Below are 18,544 nucleotides of genomic sequence, written 5' to 3' on the forward strand. Positions count from 1 at the left end.
TTCCGCCCGCGGAACGAAGCTCGCATTTCATCCAATTTCAAACGTCTCAGACGAGATTTTAATCTAAAAATCTCTTTCCAAGTTAGTTCCATCAATCCGGCCTGTCTTTAACTTTATTGTGGTTATTTTTAAAGATGTCACCCGCAATCTTGGTTTCAGTTTTTTCTGGCACGTCGTTTTGGCCCTTGACATGCTTTAACACTTAACGTGCGCTTTTTCTGTGCTTCGTTCATGTAGCCATATGCGTCATTAAAATCTTCTATGACTCCAAAAAGATCAAAAGTTATCTCGGTCCGAAGTGGTTCTCCCTGCGCCCCGGTGTCCTGTCTCCCCCTCCCGCTCCGTTCCCTGTTCCCCTTTGGTTGGAGGCGGTTGCCGATTCAGTCGTGCCGCGACTTTGGTGCGCGTCGGGTGTCGAGCTTATTCAGCACGTTCCTGACGTAACCGCAAATTTGTGAAAATAGTTTTCGTTAGTGTCATTTGCATACGTGAAGTGAAAACTTGTTTTCAATTTCGTAGCCGTGCGGTGTGGATACGATTATAGTATTCGCGTATTATTTTACTGGACTGTATTTAGTGGAAGTGACAGATTAATTTGTTTTGATAATTGTGTTGTGAACTCTGGATTTTGACTCTATGTTTTGAGTGGACCTGGGTTAATTTTTACCACTATTTTTGGTACGTATAATTTACTTAACTAAAGTTGCATTTTATATTAGGGAGAGGACATAGAGTACTTAACACATTGCTAAAATAAAAACACATTTTAATAATATTTTTTAGGAATAAGTATTAAAAACCAAAAGCTTACTTACCTATTATTTTGGTTTAACTACCTATATTAGAGAACTTAAATTAATAACTATAGTATAGGCTATTTACGGTAAATTCTTGTTCGAGAAACCTGCAGATTGTAACATTGTATTTAATATGTATTATATACCTATATACATTTATGTAATAACGAGACATAGTAAATTTTATAGCATTTGGTGCAGCGGAGGAGTTAACGGAATTGGTATGGATAATTCCAACTGAAATGGTAAATTAAGGTAATATTAACGTAATTAATGCTAATTAATCATTAGGGTTGAAATTGTTTATACCAATTCCGCTAACACAACTCCGCTCCACCGAAAATGCTATAAAATTTACGATGTCTGGTAAATAACCTGTAACTAGCTTCTTCGTAGAGCAATTATATTTTAGCCTTTACAATAGTCCTAACCTAAGTTACTAAGCTAATTAGTAGTTACCATATTTTCGCTGTGTTGTTCAATGTGATTACTTTTACGATTTTACAGTGACAACACCTACTGTTCATTCACAAAACTCTATTTGAGTAAATTAAGAGTCACCAGCAAGCACGGCCGAATTTTACCTTCCAAGCCCATGGGACGGCGTTTCGTTCTCATTTTAAAACGAGTGTTTGATTGTAATACAACATTACATAACATGACATACAATGTCATGAGGTATTCTAGTCCTGTAATTAGTTTATCCAGCTCCAGTTTACAATAAAAATGATATACGCCTCGATTCGGGAAATGAATTAGAGATTCACTAGATATGAAATAGTTAAGATATGTGACGTTCCACGGCAAAAGGTACCATTGCCCCTTCTGAATATTAGAGCGGCGTTAATAATAGCATAAGCACCAGCAGCCATAAAGTACCTTTTGCCGTAGAACGTCACATATCTTTACTATTTCAAATCTAGTGCATCTAATTCATTTCCCGAATCGAGCCGATAGAGCAAAAACAAGTTTTGTATGAAAAACATAAAATCGTTGTAAAAAACTAATTACAGTGCTAGGATATACCTTATCCTGTAAGTACAAAATTTCAGAGCAATCTAGCAAGTCGTTTTAAAATGAAAGCGTAACTACGTTTGTATGGAGAACCGAGCATGCTGGGGACTCTTAAGTAAAGTTATTAGCAATGATCGTACATTTTCCAGCATTATTGGTGCAGCGGAGTGGTGTTAACGGAATTGGTATAAATAATTTCAACTCTAATGATTAATAATTAGCGTTAATTACGTTAATATTAACCTTAATTTACCATTTCAGTTGAAATTATCTATACCAATTCCGTTAACACCACTCTGCTGCATCAAAAATGCTGGAAAATGTACGATCACTGGTTATTAGCTACTCGTAAATATATATACAATTAGATGTGCTGTAAATTTCGGTTTTGTGATTACTGTGAAGTTCGCGGTTTTGTGATGCTTGTGTTGTGAACCTACAGGTACCTAGGTAGTTAGTATCGATTCTTTAACATGACTGGCTTGTAATATATTGATCACTCCTTTCAGTTATTTTTATCAGGATGCACATAAACTCGGTTATCTAATAAGTTTTGGGTGTTCTTTCTTTGCTTGTAACCGCGATGCATTTCTCCCGATAAAAGAGATTTATGACTCGTTACAGCTGTCACTGTGATAGCATGGAGTCACGGAGTTATCATGTTTGGAGACAATACGGTTCTGGCCGCGTTCTGTACTTGTAGGTACCTACCTACGTTTATTGAACAATAAAATATCTGACACGAAACAATAGTCTGGTTTTATATTCCAATAGTTGTGTAATGAATGAATTTAATATGCTTATTAGATAGGCAGTTTATAAAATTAGTTTCAGACGGTTTATTTCGAAATACTCACAGGAAATAGGTACTTACTTATTTAATCTAGATTCTAGGTGATGGTTCAGTTCAGATTGGGTTTGTTTGTTCGTTTCCTTTCGGTTACTGGTCAAAATAACGATAACTTATACAAGGATTATTTATTTTATATTGTTTATATCTAATTTAAAAAGAAACGTGAATGTATAAAACCTCTTACACATCATTACCGACCTAAAACAAGCTGGGAAGGTTCCGGCGTCGGCAGCCTGATGGCATTTAAGCCCCATAAAGCAATCGTTCTACTTGCATTTTTAAAATAGGTACTGGTCATATTGGTATACCTAGTAGTGGACTAATAGGTACTTTATGCTGACTACAGACTGCTGACTACCAAAGTACCTATTATAATTGACCCGTAAAGCTAGACTTCCGAGCAAAGCGGCTCTGTAGCAACGGCCGCAGCGTCAGAGCCGCTGCGTCAGTAGCGCAGCGGTAACTGACGCAGATTCACTTCCTGCTTATTATTTTTGTGCAAACAAAAAAACAAGGAAAAACGACAGTCTAACTATGAAAGGAACCCCTTTATATTTAGCCTTAAAAAGTTTTACGACTGGCGCAATGGTCTAGGCGGCACCAATTGTTATGGCGGAGACGAAATCTGATAAAAACACAACGTCACAAAAAAGCATAAATGTCTTAAGCGCCATACTTAATTCTGGTGACACGAAATCTGGCGCAAACGATAAAGACGAACCGGTGATCATAATGTTGTAGATTATTCAGATTAACCTAAATGGTCGATTGCGACATTTTTCTTTTCTAACATCAACAATTACTGTTCCCTCCGAAATAGGTTAATGTCATCTCCTATTACAGTATTTTGTCACGTGTCGATGACTAGGAAGATAAGGAGTCTAACCAATTTAACTTTTGTAACCTCTGTCTCTTTGACGTGAGATCGTAGATAAGTTTTCTGTCAAATTTTAATTGGTGTACCGCCACATCCTATAGGTTTTCGAAAGTCTATTAATTATTTTACGTGTAAGTACTTTTTTATACATCAACCTATACAATATTTTAAGTACATACTTAATATAATTTCTTGTGATCACTATCATTATTAGATGTTCAGCAACCTGACCTTCAAATATAATACTTATTACATTCGAGTCGTGAATAGACATGGACAACTCAAAGAATATTTTTGAAATCCTTTTCCACTATCGCCTTGAGCATAATGATCAATAATAATTCTTTCATTAGCCAATAATGTTACACCTTTATTAAACTTACAAAAACCAACATGACCGGGCAAAAAAATAACTCACAAAGTTTCTTAATTAGTGTGCTATTATGTCCAATTTAGGATTTCTATGGGAAATGAAATGTCAGTCTGTCTGTTAAGCTTCTGCGTGTCATCGTCACGGTTGATGCGATATTGTTTTTTTGCGGTTCTGCCTTTCCTTTTAGATCTGTTAGCACTTCTTGTGTAGTTTTTTTGTGAGCAAATTCCCGGATTAAACATTTTTATTAAACCGTTAATGGTCTCACGGTAAAATTGTTATTTGTTTAGCAAATAATAATTTCGATTAAACCGTTATAATGTCTCCAATATAAATCTCCTTTTTTAAAAACACTTATACTTATTATCCGCGATATCGTCACCAGATATCATGGTCGCATTTTTATCACCTATCATGCTAGGCGCCACTTTCGCACTTACATATTTGTTAGAACGTGACAGGCATGGTGACAAATGACAAAGAGCCGACCATCTTAGCCCTACAGCGCGTGAGACGACATTAGGAAAATAGTAAATACAAATGATCACTTATTCAGAAACCTGAAAGGCTTGACAGGGTTGCAAGTTTCGCGACCGCACCCCCGGAATGTCGTTAATATTAGTTATAAGCTTGTTTCACATAAATTCTTAGTCCCTAAAGTATTTAGCACAATTCATTTATCGCTATAAATTTCCTAATACCTGGCTTAATTACTATAACAGTCGGTCAAGGTTATACCGAGCCCTAACCATTAACTAGCAGATCGCTATAAGCCAGATAAAACGGTTTTCATGACATATACGACCTTAACTATAATTGGAATGAAGTAGAGAGCTTTATATTGTGCGTTACTACCTTGAAAATAAAGCTGCTTTTAGTTTTACGTGTTAGTACGGATCACGGGTGGAAAAAGTTACAATAGCCCTTTACTAGTTGGCCAAGGTTTAGTGTTAATCAATATGTGTATTAAGTACATTAAATTGATATTACCTTACATTTGAATTGATTGTTTAAAAATCTAAGAAGATGAAGGCCAGAAGATCAATTAAAATGCTATTATACTTATTGAAAGGAAACCGTAAAATATAAAAAAACATATGTATTAGTAAATAAGTATGTTGCTAATAAAAGTAGAATATGCTAAAGCAAATTTGTACATATTCCGTAAAGTTGGGTTACTTTGACCCAATGGAGGCTAACTTTGACCCACATGAAAAGCTCATTTTTAAGGGTCTAATAAAAAATATAAAAACGTCAAAGGTTAGCTAAAATCAACCTTATGGCATATTTCGATAATTATAGTGCAATCATATAACCTGAACCGAGTAAATCTCAATGGCCAAAGTTACCCTCCAGGGCTCTAGTAACCCAACTTTATGGTTTCTATAAAGATCCAATCTAATATAACCGTTTGATAGGAGATGAGAATTTTCACTCTACATAAATTAGAAAAGCAAACAAGTTGGCATAGGATCAGTTATATCTGACGAAGCTGCAAAGCTGCAATAAGCAGACTGCTGGACGAGGTGCATGCGTATTCGATTACAAGTCTTAAGATGTTACTGTCAACTGTCAAGGTGTGGCAGAATGCAAGATACAACGAGTTTGCATTTATGTTTAATCTGCATAGGCTTATACTTGTACTAATCGTACTTACGGGTGTCGTTCTTACTGTATTTTCTTAATTGCGATTGCATGGTAGAGAATGCCTAATAGCATTAAGTCCGCCATTTTTACTTTCTTGTATTGTGCAATAAGGTTTAAATAATTAAAAATAAATAAATAATTCAATTTTAATAATTAATTTTAAATAATTAGGAAAAGCTCAACGTCGTGTCGTATCAGGCTGTCAAGGAGAAGGCAGAGGACCGACATACATGGAAATCGCTCCACCGACAAGAGTCTAACTCTTAAATGAATGATGATGATGAAATAAATAATTGCAATTGATTTCCACTCAACTAAAAATTAAGTGTTTGCAAGGCTTAACTCGAACAATCTCAAATTTATTCATTATGATAACACGATAAGTTCTGCACTAGGTATCACAAGAAAGATTATATTGTTATTACTTACTAGTTTGAGTCTATTCTGTTCCACACGGAAAAAGAGTGTCCAATTTATAAAACAAAATGCCTTGCAAATACATACATATTATATAACCACAAAATAAATACATTTATGCTTATGAATCACGAAACCCGAAAAGTCTATCTCATTATGCTTAATGTCAAATTACGTTAATCGACAAAGTTTAAGAACAAAATATGTAAAACACAGAAGTCTAACAATGAAGTCAAACAGTACATTCGATCGAAGAGAAAACAGTCGAGATTACAAAACGAATTAGCTGTTTGTTTAACTATCATTACGTCATAAATTCAGTGTAAACAGGAAATTTATGGAGTTATTTTACAATTAAGATTGCAAACAAGGATTTTAATTCGTGAATGTGATATATATATCGAATATGTTATGTAGGAAGTGTACTTACATGGAAGCGTGACAATACAAATCAATGAAAATGGTTGTAGGCCATTGGGCATTTGAAATTGAAATGTTTTTTTTTTAAGTTCCAGGTCTCAAATATCTTGAACTTGTATAGTGCTGTGAGACAATGAAGCAAAAGCCAGCTAGGGGAAGTTTGGAAACATCAGGAATATTACTAAATATGTCAATTTGTTCTAGGGAACCATAGCCTCGATTTATAGTCGATAAAGCTTACAAAACAACTAAGTAAAATTAAGCGTAACTAATTCAAATACTTAATTATTGACGATCCAGTGTGGACGCCATCTTAAAAACTAACACCCATTAATAATAATAAAAAATCCTATTTACATAACCTGGTACTTACATATTACAAATATTCGTCCCTTCGTTGCTCAAGTTTTTTTTTTAGTTTTACAGCAACTTATGTTTTTTGAAGTTGTGAAGCCGTCTCAGCCAAGTCCAGCTGCAATCTAGATGCGTTGCATCAGGCGAAGACAAAAGCGGCTGGAATTTATCTGCTTGCTATCGCGCCGTCGCCGATCGTAAGTCTGCGAGACGCCTTATTGTGCCTTACGGTACATTGGAAGTAGAGTGAGCAGCCCTACTGCCGTATTCCAACTTCAAGATATTCACAAGAGACGACACGTACTAGATCCATTTTAGATACGTTATAGTTTAGATATCAACTAGTTCTCTTTTTCAGCGCAATTCGGGCAACCAATAATGTCACTTTTACGGTAGATAGAATAAGATATGTATTAGATTTGAATTGGATCTCTAAGTCATATCCTGTCGAAATCGTTCAAATCTCCAGAATCGCGCAAATGTCAAATTTGACAGGTTAGATCTTAAACATATCGTTATCGTATCTTGGTGATGTCTAGGTTATTCGTCGACCGCCATATTGGTAACATCGCCTCGTGATTCATTTCTTTGTTTTTGCTCATTAATGTTGTTTAAAGTGTAATATTGATAGCGTATTATGCAGTAAATTAATGTGGAAGTGTGCAGATAATGAAAAATTAATCATGAAACGCGTTTAACCACCATTCTGGCGTCAACGCCGGGTAGCCCACGAGGGTCCTTGTAAAGTCCAGCTATCACCTTACAAGAGCTCATAACCCTAATACCGAACAACGTCGTGCTCTACGAGCATTTGGTATTTCTACCTCTAACCGTGGCTGGCTAGAGCCCTAGAGGCCATAATTTAATAGTTTTATACCGTACACTGGCTAAAGTTTATTTATTACAAATAATATTAATTCGATCCCACGTGGGATCCACTTTGACGTTGGCGAAATCATCGACAGTATCGATGGAGCCATATTACCCAAAGATTGATTGATTGATTGATTGGTGATGTCTAAAAGATATCTAATAGATGTCTATTTCAAAATCCGAAATCAAATTTAAAGTATCACACACGATACTCGTATTTCCCATAAAAGTGCAGTTGAGCGTGAATATGTTTGATGTGTTACAAAGTATTTATCGGTGTATTGCGCAAGATTTAATCCAGAAAACAGCATTTGGATTGATGACGTGTACAATGGGTATTATAATTATTATGAAACATCCTTGTCATCGTAAAGAATATCCTTTTAAATAGGAACGATTATATGCATCGCTGTACTTAATAACGGTTGGGTGAACAACATGAGAAAGACCTTTTTTTTCTTAACCAAAATCCTCATTTCAAGTGGAAGAATTCTCATATAAATTAAAATGGGAATAACTGAGAAAGGTCGGTTAAAGATTTTGTGTGTTTCATTTATTATTATATAATGATTGATAATTTTCTTACTACATTTTTAATGTTTTGGCCTAACGTTTTAACGTTTTAAACGTTATGTTTGGTAATTCAACAGTCGGTTTACATACGGTAAAAGAAAAGGAAACAATTTTGTCATGAATATATTATTCAAAAGTTTTAAGCGTCGTAAGGACATTTTACTAACCTTATACGTATGATGTGCCAAATTCCAGCGTAGTTTTCCCTTAACGTGTGTATATTTTAATCAATAAATCTCCACTGCTTCTGTATGCCGTGGCTGGTTACTTACAGCCACGAAGCTTTGTTTTATCTGAGATAAGGCAGCTTCCGCTCTTATCGGAGCTCTTACAAAGCTCCGTTGTTTAATGATCACTCATGTTACATCGACGTAAGTGATTGCATCGCTTTTGCGAGCTTTTACACGTTATTTCACGGTAATAGGAAAATATGTTTTAAAAGATGGCAACAAAATCAAATATAACGCCAATTAAAATGATAGGACGATATGTAATATTCGCAAAGATTGTGACCGACCGGTTAATTATATTTACAGCCATGTGACAAATAGTTTAGTGATGATAAAAAGTTAAGAACTAAAATCTAACGAATATGAGTTATTTATTCTTATAAGAAACTGTCTTTAACTTAAAACAGACCAAATATCACACCTATTTCGAAACTTAACACCATTTTGTTATTTCTTGATATGGAAAATAACAAATCTTGAAATGCATTAAAAGTTACTAAACTAATTAGCGTTTAACTCCTTTCAGAATTCCCACTAAACTAATGCCACAAAGAGCCTCGAACAAACCCATTTCGAATGCATTAAAACGCGTTTAAAACGACCGTCCTATTTTATTTAGTTTTTGCCCCAAACCCATTTATAACCCATACCCTAAAGACGTATTAGTTACGGTCCCATGCCATACAAGCTCCATATGAAATGCCGTTAAAGCCCCAACACCGTTTGACAAAAGAACAGCCAAGGCGAAATCTTAGAGATAACTTTCGTAGTTTTCATACATTGCTGATCAAAATCAATGTGAGCATTCAGTTATGGAAATTCAAAGTGGTTTTAGGGTTTAGCTCATTGAAAGCTTAAGGGGCCCACTGATTAACAATCCGCCGGACGGTAGCGGCCTGTCAGTTAGAACAAAATTTTGACAGTTCCGAACAACTGACAGGCCGATACCGTCCGGCGGACTGTTAATCAGTGCGCCCCTTTAGAATGTATAGGGTAATTCCAGGATAAACGCCCCACTTTTTGAAATAGCCTTATAACTCAATAGTTCATCATTTAATAGTAATGTGTCCTATACGTATGATAACTATGGTCCTTAATCTATAATTTTACTGTACTTGTTTTTATATAAGTCGCACTGATTTTGTATAAATCGTGTTTTTGTTTACCTCTTAAAAATGGGATAGATGCCTACCGTGAGGGATAGAGGCAGTGCCATAGTTTATACAGTAAAGGTATTCCATATTTAAAAGCCAGTAACAAAAGAGTGGAGGTATTCGTGCGGGCATGCTATCTCTCCATTCATTCGAGAACCATTTCCGAACTGGCGAATTGGAATAAAAAAAATACGGAAGACTGAGTAGTGGTGTGTAAACCGGTGATAAATTTTCTTTGGATTGACGTTCAGGAGGTAAAAAAAAAACACAAATATATATATTCACTTCGCGCATTAGATACTTAGGTAAGTATCTAATGCGCGAATACTCAACAATTTGCTGGGTACGCTCAGCGGTGTCTAATTAAAGATAGCCATTGTCAACCATAAAACATTTCGCGAACTTCTGTGTAAAGCAGTAGACCTAAATTTATTTGAAGAGTTATCTGATCCAATCCATTTAAAGATATCTATTATAGTGCAATGCGTCTCCGTTTTTTAATATTTAATACAAAAACTTAACTCGTGCTTTATTAAAGCTTATGACGACATTCCGAAACTAATCTACACTTGCTTCAACAAAACCTAACGGCCACTTCTACACATTAAACACACAAATATCAAATATTGGTCGTCCAACCCTTGATCAAATATTGGTCAGCTTTCCCATGCTCAAACAGAGTTATTGTTTTAGGTGATGCGCGCGCGGTGAGATGGCGTGGAGGGGGTTACTCCTCGTGCTATGGGTGGTCGGCGTCGCGGCTGACGGGAAACATGGTAAGTTTTTTCTTCTATATATTGCAACTCTATTAAGCAAAGCGGCTTAGGCCAACAGCGAAAACATAGCGCGTTGGACAACCTAAAAAAAAGGAAAATCTTGAAACCGCTAGCGCGCTTTGTGAAGTTCGGAAATGTTTGGTTTTCCGCTACATACTCGTTTCGCAGTTTTCACGTGGTCTAAGAGGAATATTCAATTGACAAAACTGAAATTGTAACGTAAAATCTTTTAAAATATGTATAGAATACATATACTTATGAATAATTAATAAAGCAAATTAAGAGTACACGCAAACCAGAGTAAACGTCTGGACTTATTTTTGGGGTCGATGCTAAGTAGTTTAAAGCGGATCGTGTGTCTTGAGTCAAAACCACCTAAAGTGTTAAATGTTAAAAATAACTTAAGTGGTCTTAAGCTCGATAAAAAAAGTTTTTAGAGCGTGCGAAAAAAAACCTTAAAGAATATAGACTTGGCACCTAATCTTGAATCAGATATCAACAAAAAGCTGTCGTCGGCTTTCAAACTGTTAGGGGGCCTCCGATAAAAAGGTTAAGTATGCATTGGGTAGGTAGTTCAGGTTCCGTCAGTGGATGACATGTTTGTTCCGTTATGTCACTCGTATAAAGTGGGTACCAAGGGTCATTAGAGATGCTTATAAGTTTGATTGCCTACTAGCCTGTTCGGAAAGCGTAGTAAAATGTATTGGGCCCCATACATTCCACGACTTTTCTCTTTATGCACAGACTCTATAAATCAGTAGGTTATAAACGATAACTTTTTGTTTTTCTCCGGTGCGCCATTAACATTTTTGTGGGTTTATGGAACGCGTTTTCTTATTGATATGTTGCTATATTTTTAGTCGTATGACAAATAACAGAAATGTTATGTCAAAACGATAAATATCCGCTGAAAATAATTTTGCCGGGTATCATACAAACAAGATAGGCTGACTTTTTCGGAGCGTACTTACTTGTTAATAAATATCCAGTAGTCGATTTTATATAGTTATTTTGTGGAACCCTAACGACATTGGAAAGGGCAATACAAGCACGAAGCAAAAAACCTTTCGTCACGAAAAGGGCTTCAACACGACGCCATCGCAATCAGAACGGCGCGGTAAAAAATCTATTAACGTAACTGTTTAGTACGTGTACGGGCAAGAGAAATAAGTATACGAACGTTTGTACTAAGGCACCTTTTTATCATTTATATAATGAGTTGTAATGGTACCTTTACTATCTTTACGTTTACTACGTGTTGGCCATTACGTTTTATATTTATTTTATAATAACTCGGAATGTTATGTAAGCAAAGTTTTATTCTAAGTAGCATCCGATTTATAAGTTCCTAATTATTGAAAAACATTGTGCTTTTAATTTATTGTATTGGGTGCGTCGCCAATTCGGCTATCCATCGTATAGGTAAGATTTGATTGGTAAAGTTTTAAATATGTACAGCGTCCTGGAGACGTATCCAATCGTTAATAGAAATCTCCAATCGATACTTAAATAATGTATGGAAATAGTCACGTCACTTTTCCTAGCCCCGATACATTTTTCAATTTCGAGGCGATGTACGATTGTCATCTTGGCTAGGGTCCTTGGTCTGTTTGCAGAAAGCTCTTACTACTATGTACTTACATTCATAAACATTAGATATATTATGTTATGTCATGTTGCTGGGCCTCGTTAAGGACACATTCCACCAGCACTTGTTGTAAATTTTCTTTTAAAGACATTAGGTAGATCGGCGAGATTAAAACCTAATGGAGTATATTTTAAACAAGAAGTTTTAATGAAGCACTACCTAAAAAATAATAACCATTCGTTGCACATATTACCATTACATTTATTTAAACATTTCGCACAGTATTCTCATACTGACCGCAAAAAGAGGTAACATTATAAATTCATAATAAACAACGACGTCGTAAAGGGACTTACCTTAACAAAAATGTCCTGCTGTTTATACATTACATTAACAAGGTGCAAAAAGCCCAGTTCTAAAATTACTGCCTTTGAGTTCCCGACAAATTCTCACCCCAGGAAAAACACAAAGACGGACTCGCCTACAAAAACACGTAACTCGATATAACAACGTTAACTTTGCTGTTGGAAACGCATCATAAGAATCCTATATGGTGTTTTAACTGAACTGTTCTCCAGAGTCTGATATTGACTGAACATCAAATGACACTTACATCGTTTCACACATAAGTCACTATAGAGGATTCTGGTAACTGACAACGACGAGTCTAAATTTCAAGAATGAATACCGTTCACTGTAGAATAAATAGCTTTTGTAGGGCATATGAGTCCTTATGGATGTCACGTACGGGATTTGCCCACCTGAATATTTAAGTTGGTGGTCGTACAAAGCATCGAGTGCCAGTCAAGAGGTTCCCAAACAAGATAATCCCTTTGTTGGGTTATAATGGCGTCTCGCGGGAGTCCTTTGCCATTATTTCTGTTTCATTCACGCGGGCAGCTGCCAAGTTTCCTATTTCTCCAATGGCAGTTCGATTTGTGCATTAGAAAAGGTTTGCACTTGTCGTTTTTATAGTCGCGTAGTTGCTTAATGTCTATTAAATGTATTCCGCTATTACTTTATAATTAATTCTTTGAATGACAAAACAATTAGATATCCGGTTTTAAGTTTCATACTGTACTGTAGGTAGATTATTAAAATGAAATGAACATTTTTATTTCAGGCAACTAGTGGCCCATACATAAATACCTTAAAACTAGCGTACATATTACAAAAATATATTTTAAAAACTAAACAATGTTATGAGTAAACACTACAAATCACATTATGGCTGCGATATGTACCTACTTAATAATCTACATTCGCCAGACTGGTACGAGTAATATTTATACATTCGTAAGACTAGTTCGATCCCAGTCCCGAACAGCACTGGTTTAAGAAATTTTATTTATTTCTGTATAAGAACGTTAATCTCGTATTTCAGAATACTGCATTTGAAAGTCTCTCTCCAGAACCCACCACACCAATTTAATTAGAGCTCCTATTCATTTTTTGCTTCTCAAACTCAAGTTTTGCCGGTAGCTTCAATCTTTTAAAGTGGCTAGTTACTTCATTAGCCGGGTGTTCATCGACCGCACGGGCTAACATGATAACAACTTCCGTTTCCTGGATTTACGCAGGGTATTTACGATAATTCAATTTAACATAGGTATATTTCTTTGGTAATACATGTAATAAGGAAGCTTGAAGATATATTTACCTCTTGCCATCAATTCTTTTTTTGATGTCTAAGCAAATAACAGGTTTGGGATTGAAAAGCTTTTAGCTTAAGGTGGTTAGAGTAAAATAACTTTTGCTTTTTCTTTAATTTGGGACTCATTCGAGGGTAAATGTGTTAAAGGTTGATAATCATCGAATTTAAAATTTTGTGGTAACATTAAAACAAAACAAACAAGTAGTTTTAATACAAATGAGTCTATATAAATCGTACAATTATTCAAATAAACAAAAATAAAAAAATATTGGGGACATCTTACACAAATCAACCTAGCCCCAAACTAAGCAAAGCTTGTACTATGGGTGCTAGGCGACGATATACATACTTATATAGATAAATACATACTTATATACATAGAAAACACCCATGACTCAGGAACAAATATTAGTGTTCATCACACAAATAAATGCCCTTACTGGGATTCGAACCCAGGACCATCGGCTTAGCAGGCAGGGTCACTACCCAATAGGCCAGACCGGTCGTCAGGTCAGGTTGATAATATGCCAGAATTAACCTTAGATATTCCTAAAATCAAAAATTTGAGAACTACGAACTGCTTACCTACAGTTCTGTGTTCTGTGACCACGAAAGTTAAATACATCTCCCATTAATACATTATACATTATTATTTATTAATACATTAGTACTGCGGGGTTGCGAAGTGCATCGCAGCCATAATTGTGTTTTTAGTTTTAAGATATATTTTGTAATAATATGTATGCTAGTTTTAAGGTATTAATCTATGGGCCAATAGTTGTCTGAAAATAAATATTTTCATTCATTCATAACACCGCCGTTCGGTTGGTGTAAATCCGAACATTGCTGCACGTTTCTGCTGACCACTTCAATCTGAAGACCGCGGGTACTTCTCTTCATACTTCATTAGCTTTCTTTTTGACGGTAATCCTAACAGAGACGTTGGTAGAGATCAAAGATATTGTACATTGATTGAGTAAGATGCGTAAAATCTGAGACAATTTCGTGCTTCAGACAGGTAAACGAGATGGCGCTGTACAGCCAATTTGCGGTAAGTCTGTCAAAAGTTGACGTTTGATAATTCAGTGACCGCATATGGCGCAGTACAGTTCCATCTGTTTTGGATGTCAGACTAAGGGGCACGTTTTTTTCTTAGACTTGACCTCTCTATTACAATCAATTCACTTTGGTAGAGATAGAGCTATTTGTTCCAATGAAAGTTAGAAGATTTTTTTATTTACGAGTTCTTATGCAGCTGGAAGTGGAAGTGGGAGTTGGAAGGGGTAGACCTCGGCGGACTTTCTCTGATCAGATCGGGGAAATCCTGAAGAAAGGCCAGATCAAGAGCACCCTAAACCGGTGAGCGTGTATGAGGAATGTTACGAATGTGAAGGAAGCGAAAGAGGTATGTCACAGTGGCGGCGCGTCAAACATATCCATAGGCAACCCGGGGCTAATTTGGCTTACATATTTCCTTTACAACTCTGCTCAAACGTCCAAAAACAGGCAAGCCGGTGGGAATCGGCTTTTATGGACGGGCCGCCACTGGTATGTCATGATCGTAGCAAGTGGAAATCCTTGGTCTCTGCCTACCCCTCCGGGAAATAGGCGTGAGTATATGTATGTATGTATGTATGTATGTATGTATGTATGTATGTATGTATGTAATGCAGCTGGATGTTTTTAATTACCTACCTAAACGAGAAAATAGACAAACAAAGAGAGACAGTCGGAGGCTTAAAAGCGTACTAGTTTTTCCCATTAAAGTACGCAACTCAACCAAATTATTCAACATCTAAATCAGCTTATGTCTAAATATAATCAAAGAACAAGTATTAAGCCCACCTAATCCACCGAATCGACACGTTTGAGAGCAACATCCAAAACTAACATAAAATATCCTTAAATAAACACCTTAATGCGCCATAAACTGCCGTAAGAGCTTTTAATCGTCCACCCACTGTCGGGTCTAAGCCCGTATGCCCTTTAATATCACGCACCATGTTAGTAAAATAAAACTCTAATAAGGTATCAACGGTGAAAACCATGTTGACGATGGAATCATTTCCATATAGAGTTATACCAAGAAAATTCTGCAACAATTTTGATAGCATACGCAGTGCATGTGTTATTTATACGTCATTATTTCATAGAAGTTTGACGTTTAAAATAACACTTGCGCTGAGTGTGCTAACCGAATGGTTGCACACTTTTCTTGGTCTAACTCTATATGTATTGAATTTTTACACGTTTTAATTAAAAGCAAATTCCATGAAAAATTATGGAAACTAGACTATATGTGCGAGGGCAGAGTTTAAAAATCCTTAAAATGTTATAGTTAGCTATCTTTGGCCTTTGAAAAAAAATCACGAAAACATGTCTTATTTTCATTTATTTTCAATTTACAGAGGAGAACGTTCGAATAAAAACTACAAAATATGGACTAAGTAATTAAAAAAAACACAACAGCTTTGAATTATTGCAACACAAGATTGATACATCAAATGAGATTAATGACCTTTTGTCTACCTCAATTTGGCCCGCACTATAGTTCAAGCTTTTAACTCCCCAAGTTAAGTGCATTTACGAGTAAGTGCATCAAGCAGTCTGAATGCACTGAACGTTTTATTGCATCTTCGTTGAACAGATTTATCAGAAATGTGTTTGTGATTTATTTATAACACATTTCGAAAGATTCATACCTTGTGCAAATTTATAGATAACACCTTTTTGTTTTAAGGCACATTTTAATATATTACAATCGTCATTCGCTTGTCCTTATCCCTTATTTTAATATATTACAATGGGATCAGCATAATATATATAACAAAATGTAATAAAATTACCGATTGTTTGATATATGATAGTGCTTATCGCACAATTCATGGTGTAGCTTTGGTGCTCGTTAGGGAATGCAAATCGGTTATTTTTTGTATGGAAATAAGCGCGGTTTCGGTTAATAACCGATTATTTCCATACAAAAATTAACCGAAAATAACCGATGTGCATTCCCTAGTGCTCGTCCATTTCTAACCTGGAGGAATCGTTAAGTAGTTAAGTATCCTACAAAGCATGAATAATCTAAACAGTTTGTGCCATTTAATTTAACCTATCAGCTTCTTGATCCTAATTATTTTGTTTGACAGATAAACTAATCTGTAGAAAATAAAACTAATAAATATTGGTATACTAGGAAATGAACAACTTTCGAAACCAAAATTTCAGGAGGAAATGGGTTCCTACACTTGCCCCAGTCGGAAATCAAACTACTAACAACATGAACCACTTTACGAGCCCGTCGGTCGACTACCAAACTTACCAATTTACGAAGCACATCCGATGAATCATCTTAAAACTTGGCCTGGGCTCTGCCGTGCAAAACCTCTTATGAAACTTCGAGTTTGAAACAGATGCGTCGATGCTCGATCTGGTCAGTCAGTCCGGTTACCGAAATAGAATCGATCTTATGCTATTATAAAATAGAGTTGTATTTTCTATGTTTAAATGCAATTGAACTCGACTGTACTTTTTATCATTAAACAGTTAAAGGGTCACTTAGTGGGTGCATATGTTTTAGTGCACTGATAAGGAAGTGATGTAAGCGTATTACATGTGTTTGAATAAGTGTGTTTTTATTATGACTATTATTCACAATGTTCTCCCTTGTGTTGTTATGTTTTTATCATATTCAATAATCAGATTGAAACTCATAGTTAATACATTACAAATAGGTCACTTACATATTGATTGTCATAATAGTACATGAGTATTATATTCTACATATGTAGCAAACAGTTACATGCTTAATATAAATAAATAATACTGTAGTGATGTCGTCCAAAGAATACCGATATTTGTAATGGGTTAATCAACTTGTTGTCATTCGTACCTACGGTTATTTTTCTGGGTCACCCTTCAAAATCATGCATTTCCAGGCGAATTTATCAACCATGCATCTTTCTAATTATAGACATAATCGACTTAGTAGGTAGGTAGAGGCTTACATATGCCTTAAACTACACATTAAACCTGAACGAGTCTAATAAATTGTCCTTTAAAAAGCGTTTAACATTACTTTGTACTCCATGGCTCGTAACTTCTCCAGCAAAAACAACTACAATCCTAGCCCCGTCGTAAAGGACATTGATTAAGCACTATCTAGTACAAATGCACTAAATAGAATCGATTGGATTAATTATTCCAATGGCCGCCAGAATGACAGCGGTCCCTTTTAAAGCTAAGTACGGGATGACGCCAATTCAAGTTTGTTTTTAGTAGTGATGTTACGTTTTAAAGTATCGACGGACGTGAATTTAAAATAGCGCATCTTTTTTTGACTTCAGAGTTAAACCTTGTTAATCATAATTGGGAGATGGGAGCTCCCTTGTAATCGAAATAATTTAGTATCTAAACAAAGCAGGCATTCTGTGCTGTGCCTGTTTTATTTCCAAAAAAAAAACCCTCTCATTTACAACTATTTAATATAGTAGGTATACTAGGTATACAATAGTCATATAGGAATACAGTTATATCGTAGTAGTCAAAGTACTTTTAAGTTCTGTTTCGTTTGAATCCCCACTTTAAATTATCAACGAATCAGAAAAAAATACACCTATTAGAATAAATAATGTTGAATAAAACCTACCTACCATTAATAATAAATTAATATGCTCTTCCTTTTCTACATAGCTCGTGAAAGTATCGATATTTATCACAGCACTACTCATTAGTAGAATTCGGCCATTCATCAGACGAAACATACTTCACCTCTGTCGTGGCGATAAGGAATTTCTCCATTTACATTAATTTTCTTCAGCGTGTGGTATTTTAAACTAAGAAAATATTTTAGTTTAGAATCATTCAACTGTTTTTGTCGGCGGAAATACCGATGTTTTCATTGGACAAAATATAGCCTTATGAGTATTTAGATGTTGTGATTGTTTG

The 18,544-nt window shown here is 35.5% G+C and overlaps 1 protein-coding gene across 2 annotated transcripts in view; it reads left to right on the plus strand.

Annotated features, from left to right (window-relative positions):
• The first annotated feature begins 397 nt into the window (after positions 1-397).
• Positions 398-18,544, plus strand: part of LOC134665825 (netrin receptor UNC5C-like) — a 65,528-nt gene continuing 47,381 nt past the window's right edge. For both annotated transcript variants that reach the window (XM_063522819.1, XM_063522820.1), the window contains exons 1-2: positions 398-678; positions 10,276-10,358. In XM_063522819.1, the coding sequence (XP_063378889.1) occupies positions 10,295-10,358 (64 nt within the window). In that variant the 5' untranslated portion in view covers positions 398-678; positions 10,276-10,294. The remainder of the gene's footprint in view (positions 679-10,275; positions 10,359-18,544) is intronic.

The sequence above is a fragment of the Cydia fagiglandana genome, chromosome 7, assembly GCF_963556715.1.
Source record: "Cydia fagiglandana chromosome 7, ilCydFagi1.1, whole genome shotgun sequence".
NCBI classification, from domain to species: Eukaryota; Metazoa; Arthropoda; class Insecta; order Lepidoptera; family Tortricidae; genus Cydia; species Cydia fagiglandana.